An 11,210-nucleotide genomic window follows, 5' to 3' on the forward strand; every position below is an offset into this window, starting at 1 on the left:
CATCGAAGCTGACAGTTAACAGCTAAATAATGCTCAAATGTGGACAAGACCATAAAGCAACTTTCCCCAACTTGGTACACTCCATATGTTGCTGGACTACAACATCTATGGCTAATGATCATGAAACCATAAGCATTGGCTGTACCAGCTGGGTCTGGTGGGACTCGGAGTACGACACCAGGCTGGGAGAGGCTAATGTAGAAAAATCTTTTTCGTCAAAAGTTCTGGACTTATTCAACACATATATGCCCCAACCCATCAGGCTTGGGTACACCTAGGTTGCTTTACCTCTATTTTGAAATATTGAAGGATTTACTGGAAGAGTATTGGAGCCCTTTAACTTTTTAAAATTATTTCTAAAAACTCTTGTATCTAACATTAACAGCATGTATATGTATTAATATCCTTTAGACCAGTAGTGGGGAACAACTAATTAGGCCCTCTAGGCCTCAGAGGTTGGCCTGCCAGGCCATCCTGGGCAAAGCGCGCCCACCTTTCCCAGGCCTTCATTGATGTCATATATGACATCAAATGTGGGAAACCTCAAGCCACAGCCAAAAAAGAAGACTCGGGAGTGGATTCTTAAGTGCACTACCCTTTTTTTCTTTTGCATCAAAAGGTGAGTGCTTTTTATATTAAAAAGCCTTTTTCTTTTACCCTTCACTGCCAAATTCACAAAAAGGTGCCAGATTCAAAAATGGACTTCTTGATGAAAAGGAAGAATCTGGAGCACACTTGCATTCAAGCTAGGGATGTAAAGAGGAAAAACAGGTTCTTTTGCAGCCCTAACTTGCATTCAGGCATCACTTGAATAAGCACTCTTGAGTCACCTGATATAATTGTGACATTGTGTGATGGACAGATGGGTAGCCCTGCACCCAGAAGCAGCTTGCAGGAGTTGGGATCCCACTTGCCAGATCTTATTCCTCACCTCTGCTTTAGACATTGCTCTCTGTCTCAGCATCTAGTATCTGTTCTTTTACAAACTCTGGAACCAATAAATTGATTTGCATGAGTGGAACAACTTCAGTTCGCATATTGGAACTTCTCCTCCCTCTCTGTTCCCTCCCCTGCCCCAAATCTGCTCTGGAGAATTGGGGGAAAGCCCAGAGCAGATTAAGGAGAGGATTAGACCACTATTCTTCAATCTTGGGTCCCCAGATGTTGTTGGACTACAACTCCCATCATCCTTGGCCGCTGGCTGGGGTTGATGGGAATTGTAGTGCCACATTTAGTTTATTTTGCACTGTTTCTGAATGTTTGCATTTTGACTATTTAATACTTTTAAAAGGCCTTTCAAATAACCAGTAGCTGATGTTGACAAAATATACAGATTTTTTTTAAAAAATTAATTGCGTCTAAACTAGGCACCTATATTGGACTGATACTGGGACAAATCGAATAGAGGTGGCAAAGCTTGATGGGAGGTACCGCAAGTGGCTTATCTACTCTTTGCTTGATGAACCAGCAGCTATTGCTGTCAACCCCAAACTTGGGTAAGCATTTTGGCAACTTGAAAGAATTAATGTGAACACTGAAATGCTGCAATGAACCATCAAAAATATCTCATAAACATGAAATATCTGATGCATCATAGAACCTAGTGTCCATATTATATATATTATCTGGAATACTTAAGATCAGTTTTGCTGGAATACGTAAGATCAGTTTTGCCCTTTGATCTTCAATTTGTGTTCCTGGTTTAATGGGTTTTCTATACCCATGTCAAATAAATGAACAGAGGCTACAATGGAATACTTTCGGAAGAGTGCTGGTGACTTTTGCTGTGCCATAACTGGGAGCAGTGACAGATCCCAATGCAATGAGGCAGGTTGTTTTCCTTTTTTTTTATCCTGTTGTTGGAACCCTAATACTTAATTCTACCACAATCTATTTGCTACAGCACAGCAACTCATAAGATTGGGCTGATAAGTACTTAAAATCACTGGACTCCATTTTCATGTTGCAGAACATATAACAAGCAGTACATCAATGCTTATGTACCTATGTTGCATGATAATTGTTTTTGCACAGCTGATGGCGATGGCCTGAGCCATAGCCCTTTCTCATCAGCAGATGGTCATAAAACTGTCATAAAAAGTAAGGAACATGCAAACAAACAATAGGTCACAACTGACCCCTATATGCTAGGAAAACCTGATGTTCCAAAAGCAAACCATCCAGATATTGATGTGTATTAATGGCTTTGTATTTTGCTTGGGTATTGGGCTCTGCTGTCTACATATTGGCAGAATTCACATAGCTTAGAAACAGGAGGAATAAAATTTGTTATTGTCTGATTTACTGGTGCCAATCTGCTCTCCTCTGAACTTTTAGGTGGTTTAAAAAAACTTATTTCTCTCTGTGATCAGGAATTGCAATTAAGGGTTTTATTTTCAAAATAACATGAAATATTGCATCATATTAAATAGTATAACATGCAATTATTTGTGAAAATACAAAGAGGAGAGAGAGAGGTTCTAAGAAACAAAATAATTTGTGATGCAGCAGAGAGATGGTTAGTTGGGACATTGCAGACCTAACTGCATATGCTGACTTTGCTATTGGACTTGATTTTAGGTGCATCACAATCGATCAATCTAATTTACTTCACAAGGTTGCAGAAAGGATAAAAGGGACAAGAGATACTCTAGAAATTTTCAGTAAAATGAAATGCATCAAGAACAGATAATCAGAACAGTGTACACACAATATAAAATATTCCATCGATGGAGAATCTGGTCAGTGAAGAACTGCCAAATTCCTACCAACTCAATTCTCTTTTGGTGGAGATTTTTTTTTTCCTCATAAGCTTTCTATGTTTTGGTATGTTGTACTTAACCCTTTAAAGATACTGATTTTGCTTTCATTAGGCTGATGTATTGGACTGACTGGGGAAGACAACCAAAAATTGAAAGTGCGTGGATGGATGGACAGCAGAGACAAACGTTGGTCTTTCAGGACCTTGGCTGGCCAAGTGGCCTTTCAGTTGATTATTTGAACAATGACAGAATCTACTGGAGTGATATGAAGGAAAACGTAATTGAATCTATGAAATTTGATGGAACAGATAGGAAGACTGTTTTGCATGGAGGTATGAAAATTAATGTTGACAAAAGCAATTTTTATTAAAGTATTTCCCAAGACACTTGGAGCACATCTGATACATTTATGGTGACAGAGGGGTAAGTTTTGTTATTGATGCAATGAGGGGTAATAGGCTTGCACTTTTTCAGTGTTGCTCAAACAAATGGCCCTTAGTTCCACAGCCTGCTCAGTGCCTCCACACATGGCTGCCCTGCCCCCTAGCCATGCCAAAGTCTTTTTAGTAGGACCAGTTCCAGCACCAGTAGCTCCTTGCATGTACTGTCTATGCCAGGAGTCAGAGACATTCATGGTGGGGAGAGGGAAGGAAGCTCTCCTTCCGCCGAGGGGAAAGGACAAGAGGAGGTGTTGAAGTAAATGAGATGTTGTTGTTAGAGGTGTTGTGATATACATAAACTGGGAATAGAAAGAAAGGAGATAAGAAAGGAAAACTGTTATGGGAGGAAGAAGTGAATATAAAAGAACCAAGGAGGCTGCTCTGTCTTTGCATCACCATTTTGTGACACATGGGCCTCCCTTTACTGGGGAGTAATTCCCAGGAAGTGGAAAGTTTGAGAATCCCTGCACTATTGGATAATACATAAGTGAACAATAAAGATTTTGCAACTAGTGCATAATATGTTTGCATGAGCAAAGATGCTGTTCTCCTGTGTTCTTTTCATCTTCTTCCTCCATGGTTTATTTGTATGCCACTTTTCCATAGTAATCTATGCTCAAGGCCAACTCACAACATGGCAAAGGTTCCATAATTCACTGTTACAAAACAAAATTCAAGTAGTCAAACAACAAGCTAAAGAAAACAAAGAAAAGTTAACAAACATATAATAAATTGAAACACTATTATAATTCATAATGTCCAACAATAAAATACAAAAACATAATCCCAATAACAGCAAAAATAACTGATCAGCAGAATTAAATTTTGGCCCAAATAGAAGCCCCTAGCCAACACCCCACAGTCAAGATAGTCTCTGGCAACTTCAGGTAGTAGCAGCTTTTATAGCTGCAGTCAGTCAGTACCCGACCCTCCCAGGCCAGGAAGAAAGAGGTAATCAAGCAGACAGAGAGTCTTGCAAGACTTGCAGTTGAGGTGGTCTCTGGCACAGTAATGGTGGTCTCTCTTCATTTGTGAGGGGAAAGCTGAAGCCTCTTTGGAAGAGCTTTTGGTTTGCTTGTTAAATTTCCACAGGTCTCTGGGAGTTTTCTTTCAAGGCATGCATTAGTTGCCGCTAGTAGGATTGTTTAGAAAATTGTAACAGTATGATGGCAGGGGGGACACACTTTTATTTCAAGAATGTTAGACCAATAATGTTGCTAGCCTGTTGCATGTCTACTTATCTGCTGTTTTATTTCACCGAGAAGTTAGCAGCCCATACAGCCTTGATGTGTTCGAAGGTCACCTATACTGGATATCTAAGGAAAGAGGGGAAGTCTGGAAAGAAGAGAAATTTGGGAAAGGAGAGAAAGTCAAAGTGCTGACTATAAACCCTTGGCTTACTCAGGTTCGCATCTATCACCAACATAGATGCAATCAGTCAGGTAATGGCCAGTCTTGCATAGTGCATTATCTATGAACCATTACTTTCCAAAAGCAGGTAACAATGACTTCAGAGAAATTGTAATAAGCAGATCTCTCCACACGTGTAATCAGTGTTTCTGGAAGGATAGAACTGGAGCTCGCAGGAGCCCTCATCTAGTCAGATATTTAATAAGGCTTAATAGTTTCTTTGCTTTAAGTTGGATTCCTGCACTGAGCAGGGGGCTGGACTCGATGACTTTATAGGCCCCTTCCGACTCTACTATTCTATGATTCCCCTCTTTGATTTAGCTGTAAATTTATGGCCTCTTCCTTTCCTGGTACCACTGTATACCATCCACTCTCTTTTGTGGCATGGTGGTGTTACGGTTCTTCATGGGTTAAAAGGAGAACAGGAAGGAGAGGTGGAGTTCAATAACAGAATGACTATTTCCTTGGGGAGAGACACTTCAGTTTCTACTTCAACACGGCTGCTGGTCTTTCATACACACTATACCTTTCACTCCAGAAACACAAAGCAGAAAATTAACAGCAACGTAGGAGAGGTATTGAGCAAAGTAACAGGCCCAGTTATAGGCCCTGCTTCTGCCTCACGTTCCAAATCTCATGAGATCATAGGCTAAAGATCATAGTTTTTGGTGAGACTTCTGGTAGTATAAGCCTCAAGAGGTTTCTGGGGATGGAGAAGAGGCAGCAAGGTCATTCTCAGAACAGCAAAGATAGGAGACCATAGTCCTCTTCACACTTTTCCTGCATGAAGGGGCATCACAGACAGAAATGGGCAGATGGGCTGCACATTTAGCCCCACTCTCAAGATTGCATGCGCCCCCCCCCCAAGGATTCTGAATCGCACATGGAGTCTGCATGGATTGTCTCTTCTAGTAAAGAATCCCCATTTCAGAAGTCATCCCTAAACGTGTGAGGGGCTGTATAGCTTCAGGAAGGGGGGCAATGGCTAAAACGTCAGCCCCTTTATATCCTTGTTCTTTTTTGCAGAGGATTGGGGGACTACTTTTTACAGGGGGGGCTCTATCTTTGTCATTCTGCAGCAATTGCATTTCTTACACAAATAACGTACCTTAAATTTGTAAAAGCTTCTCCCAGCACCTCCAAGGAATCACGCCTTTACTAAGGAATATATTGTTCAATACAAGGGATGTATTTTTCATCACTTGAAGAACTAATGCCACAGCAACATAAAGACATTGACTGAATTATAGCCAGAATGCAGCATAACAAATTGTACTCTTGTGTAGGTGTTGAGACTCTTATGCTGGTTCTTTTCTAGAGTTCCTTGTGCAAAAAGCATCAAAGGCTCTCCCCAACATGTAGAACAGAGATGAGAAGCCCCAGGCGTAGGGGCCAAATGTGGCTCTTCAGGCCTCTCTAGTTGGGCCTCAGGACTCTCCTGAGGCCATGCCCCTTCTCCCATCGCCACACCTCTCAGCAGCCCTGCTCCACACCCTCCTTGAACTATAACATTGCCTCTTGCATTCCTGAATGGAGGAAGGAGAGGAATGTGTGTGTGCGTGGAACCCTCTGACTTGGTGTGGCTACAATGTAGCCTGTTGTAGAAAGGTAACAGTCACATAGATTATCCTGCTCACTTTTGCCTCTGTCCTGAGCCTGTGGCCCTGGCAAGCTGTACAAAAGAGATTGCAGCCATTCAGATGAAAAAAGTTCCCCACCCCTGAAACAGAAGGTTGTTTCTGCTAGATTTAAGAGATCAACTATATGAGGAGAAAGGACATGCTGGGAATCAGTCTCCATCCACAAAATGAGTGATTGGCACAGTCAAAGCTGACAGCGCCAACTATCTGTTCAGCAGAATGTGGACACCACACATGAGTACCAAACACGCAGCTCCATGTGCTGAACGCAGAGGCTTCCTTTTCTTGTGCAGCACCATTTGCCAGACTGGAATGGAAGACACTCTGTTGACGCTCCCTCAGGGTGTATTCCAGTCTTCTGACTTCTCTCCGGGGGGAGGAGCCATCCCTCTCACCAGACTGACCCTGGCTGTGGGTGAGAGAGGACATGAATTTGGCCTGCTCTGCAGCCTTTTCCAGTGTCTAATTAGGAACTGAGTTCTACCATGAATCCTCCTCTTCTGTTTGTCAGCTTGTGAGTGTGACTTTTTTCTCCTCCTTGGTGTGCCTGCCTCTAGTTAGGTATTCTGCATACCAATGACCCTCACGACATCATCGTGAGCTTCTTATGATTCCATCATTAAGACAAAAGACTGAAAAAGAATAAAGGCATCATATTTCTTAAAATGTGCAAGAAAAGTGGTTATGAGCCAAAGAGGAAGCCTAGTGCTCTCATTTTATTACTTCTGTATGTCATTTGCACACCATGTTTATCTCATTGTAGAGGTAGCCATGAATTCACCTCCTGCCTGCATCGCCCATCACAGTCACAGACAGTTCTATGGCCATCCTTCTCATTTGGTGCTCTGTAGGGGAAGGCAGTTTTACTTGGAGGCTTGGAAATAGCATGTGTATTAAGAATGGAGTTAAAACAGCAAGATGCTACTTCAGGTGCATGAAGTAGAAATGAGGCAAAACACTCAACATGCTATTCAGGCATTTATCTTGTAGTGCTTGCGCTTGACCCAGGGGGTTGGTGCCAACTTAATGCTGCCCAATCTCCTAACCATGGTTAGGATATTAGGAGTGCTTAGGCTTGTTGCTCCCTGCCCCTTTCCCTTCCCCTCTTATGCGGGCATTTTTCCCTTCCTTTGAGTTTTGCAGCTAACTGCAGTTTGTATTATGACAGTGCCTGTGTTTTTGCTAGCCGTTTTTAGTGAAATACCCGTTTCCAATCATTATAGGAAACAGCAGCTTGGCACTAACTGGGAATGGCACAAACACCAATGCAGAGGGGAGAGGAGTGTGCAGGCCTCTGGAATGCTCCTGACGTTTTAGCTGTGGTTAGGAGACTGATCAGCATTAATGTATCCTCTGAGTCTGTGGAGTCATACTCCTGCTTCCATATTCCCAAGCTAGTTCTTTTGTCTGATCAAAAAGAACACATTGGCTCTCCTAAAAGACATCCAGGTGTTTATCTGCTTATTATTACAGTGTCCAATCCATGCAAAGATGTCTGCAGCCACCTCTGCTTGTTGAGACCTGGAGGATACACGTGTGCTTGCCCACAGGGAGCTCGTTTTGTAGAAGGCAGCGCCACAGAGTGTGATGCAGGTAAAGGGGACTGCCGGATATCAATTCCTCACAGAAGATCTGGAAGTATTGGTGTTTTCCTTTTAGGCTGCAATCCAATGCACACTCACCTGGGAGTAAGTCCCATTGTGACCCAGTGGAGCTTACTTCCGAGTAGACACATATTGCAGCCTTGATGTAGTAGTGCTGGTGTATACATATAGCAGAACAAGGTGACACAGTTCTGAAATGTGCATATCATGACATCGGGTGATTGATGGGTGGGTTGTTCCGCCTACCTGTCAAAGTTGGCACGTGGGTGGGTGGAGATACTGCCCAGTGAAGATTGAACTCACTGCTCATCAGCTGATAACTGAACCTTTCAAAACTGCGGGGTTTTTTTCGTTTCTTAGGATTCCCAAGTAATATTGGAAACATTCTGCTAGTCTACTATGTGTTTTGGAAAGTTGTTCATTATTTTATAAATAACAGATCATTTCAATAAAGAATAAAGTCTTGGACAAGTCAGAATGTCCTGGTTGAAATTTGATGCTGAAAATAATTAGAGATGGTGAAAGTGGTTTATGCTTTGCAGAGTACATAAGGATATGTACATAACATATGCATGGCTTTCCATTTTTGTAGCCATTGAATCACCTCCTACGATGCCACCAGCCTGTAGGTGTATGTATGGAGGAACATGCTATATTGATGAAAGTGAGCTTCCTAAATGCAAGTAAGTCTATATGGAAGGGCCAGGCAAGAATTAGCAAGTTGTGTAATGCATAAAGATCTTTGTAACATCACAATAGGCTGCAAGCTAAAGGAGTTATTTCTAACTATGTAATATTCTTGTAAGCCATTATGTGGTCACACATGGGGATGGGGTGGAGGCAGGACAGCAGAGTAGCAAAATAGCAGGTGGGGATGTGCAAGCTGGGAGGGGGGAGTGAGGAGGCAGTGGGGGCAGATGAGTGGGCAGCAGCGTAGCCAGGTGAGCGAGTGGGAGCAACAATGCAGCAGACAGGTAACCAGTTGATGTGGGGCAGCAGTGGCAGCCTGGGTAGATGGGAGGCCGGTAGGTTGCCTAAATAGGGCAGCAGTGGTGGCAAGTGCCAGGGGAGGGCATTTGTGGAGTTGCTTGGGGGTGGGGGCCATTTGGGGAATTGTCTGGGTGTAGGGGCAGTTTGGGGAGTTGTCTGTGTACAGTATGGTTGTGTGTGTGTTTGGAGTCTTTGTGAGTGTGTGTGTGAGAGAGAGTGTGTGTGTGTGTGTGTGTTTGTTTGGGAGTGACTGGGGGTTTGGGAATCCGGGGGGAAGAGAGCCCGTGTGTGTGTTTGGAGTCCTGGGGGCAGGGAGTTGGGAATGCTTGTGTGTGTGAGTTCCTAGGTGTGGTACACAAAGTGCGCAAGGGCAAAGCCCCTAGTATTACAAAAAATTCTACCCTACTTTTCTTCATTATGCACTGAGGATGACTATCAAACAACATGCACACCAGATGCACACACACACTCTGCTGACGTGATCAGTATCATTCTGAAGGGGGGCTACACAAGTACAGATGTACGTACATGGGACTTTTTCCATGGGACGGGAACCCTGCCCAGACAGGGTTTTTTAAAATTTAGTTGGACATGTGTTGATTGCCCATTAACCATGTCCTCTGTGCAGATCCCATCACCCTGGAGGGAACCCTCACACCTACATAACTTCAGGTTGATGGCCAGGGGGCATGGATAGCATGCATGTCAGTGTCTAGGGGGCTTGGCTAGCTCTAGATAGCCTCATCAAGTATTCAGTACTCACGGGTACCAAAAACCTGAATAGAGCTAATGATGAACTGAAGCCCCACTGTGCAATGTATCTGTCGCTGGGTTGTAGCATTTCAGATTGCAGATGGGTATGGAATGTTTAAATGCTCCCTCACATAAAATATTCTGTACTACACATTCAAAACTAGAATGTTGGGAAAAGTTGTGGGGAACCCTTTTCTAAATCCAGATTTGTATGGAGTAAATTATATGTGGGGAAGAGACAATCCCTGAAATGGTACAGACCAACAACAAATACCTCACATCAGTGAGTCTTTTGCTCATTTCTTGTAGCTCTTAGACTCCATTCTGAAGGCATTTATGGTGCTGTCTCTGAAATGAAATATGCCTGAAATTAGGTGGCCTGAATTAGCAGGCCATGCAGCAAATCAAATATTGATAATTTTAAATGCAAGGGGTTTTGTTTTTAAAGAAGGTCAGAGAACAAGTTACTTAGATGCCTGTTCTACAAATGAAAGGAAAATCTCTAAGAACGTGACAAAAAAGAAGCAGCACATTTACATTCAGCTGAGCCTGTAGGGGCCACTGATGCTCCACTGAAGCCAAATCTCCTTTAATGTTTAAAAAAGTGAACTCTTTCATTTGTGACTCAGCATTCCTACAAGTTCATTTCCAAGTAAACAGATGTCAATGTGTGTGCTACCATTGAAACATGTAATTACTAAGGAATGAGTTTTAAAAATCATGCCATGTAGATATATCTTTCAGAGTACGCTAAGTACAGCTAGGATTTTTGCAGTCAGTTCCAGTCAGGTATCTCACTTTCCTTTACAGATGTCCATATGGCTACACTGGGAATTACTGTGAAGCAGGATTGTTAAAGGGTGTGCCTTCTGGGACAAGTAAGCTTTGAACTGTACTTCTATTTGAATAACCAAGCACAGGCCCTAGACCTTTGGAATGAGATGATAACCACACTATAAGTTGTTATTGAGGCAGTGTTGACGTTTGAACGGTATCTTCCATATTGTTCTCTTACTCTTTGTCTTCTCTGGCAGCAGCAGTGGCCGTGTTGCTGACTGTCATTCTGATCATAGTCGTTGGAGCTCTGGCCGTGGGTGGCTTTTTTAATTACAGACGGACAGGCTCTCTCTTACCTTCACTTCCCAAACTTCCAAGGTAGGTATTGCAAGGAACAACGATTGATCCAAGCCTCAGAAAACACCAGTTAGTTACAACTGTGTTCCCTTTTAAATCTAAATATTTCAAAACAACAAGAGATCTCAAGGTATTATTGTGCAGCCTTTAAAGATGTTTGCAGAGTGGATCATGGTGAGTTCTTATGCACAACAAAACCATTTGTGGTTTAAAGAGTTATAATTTTCCTGCAAATGCAAGTGCCTTGCAGTTTAATCCTATACATATTTATTTTTTTAGGCCCACTCTGTTTAGTGTAATTTACTTGCTGGAAAATGAACATAGGAATACAACCTTAAATTTTCATTTCAATATTAGAGGACAAACAAGAGTATACTGATACTGCATCTGATTGTTCCCTTTTAGAAAAATGAAGTCCCAATAGGTGGAATTCACAATAGATTCAAATCACTATATGAATTTTCTAGTTTACTTTAG

At 42.4% G+C, this 11,210-nt stretch overlaps 1 protein-coding gene across 6 annotated transcripts in view; it reads left to right on the forward strand.

Annotated features, from left to right (window-relative positions):
* Positions 1–10,871, forward strand: part of LRP2 (LDL receptor related protein 2) — a 221,166-nt gene extending 210,295 nt beyond the window's left edge. For 4 of the 6 annotated variants that reach the window (XM_061608563.1, XM_061608565.1, XM_061608566.1 and 1 more), the window contains 7 exons: positions 1,368–1,496; positions 2,874–3,094; positions 4,468–4,644; positions 7,726–7,845; positions 8,449–8,539; positions 10,410–10,477; positions 10,634–10,871. In XM_061608563.1, coding sequence (XP_061464547.1) covers positions 1,368–1,496; positions 2,874–3,094; positions 4,468–4,644; positions 7,726–7,845; positions 8,449–8,539; positions 10,410–10,477; positions 10,634–10,758 — 931 coding nt within the window. In that variant the 3' untranslated portion in view covers positions 10,759–10,871. The remainder of the gene's footprint in view (positions 1–1,367; positions 1,497–2,873; positions 3,095–4,467; positions 4,645–7,725; positions 7,846–8,448; positions 8,540–10,409; positions 10,478–10,633) is intronic. The other 2 variants (XM_061608564.1, XM_061608567.1) reach the window with 2 other exon arrangements.
* Positions 10,872–11,210: the final 339 nt, after the last annotated feature.

This window comes from Rhineura floridana, chromosome 2 (genome assembly GCF_030035675.1).
Source record: "Rhineura floridana isolate rRhiFlo1 chromosome 2, rRhiFlo1.hap2, whole genome shotgun sequence".
Classification (NCBI taxonomy): domain Eukaryota; kingdom Metazoa; phylum Chordata; class Lepidosauria; order Squamata; family Rhineuridae; genus Rhineura; species Rhineura floridana.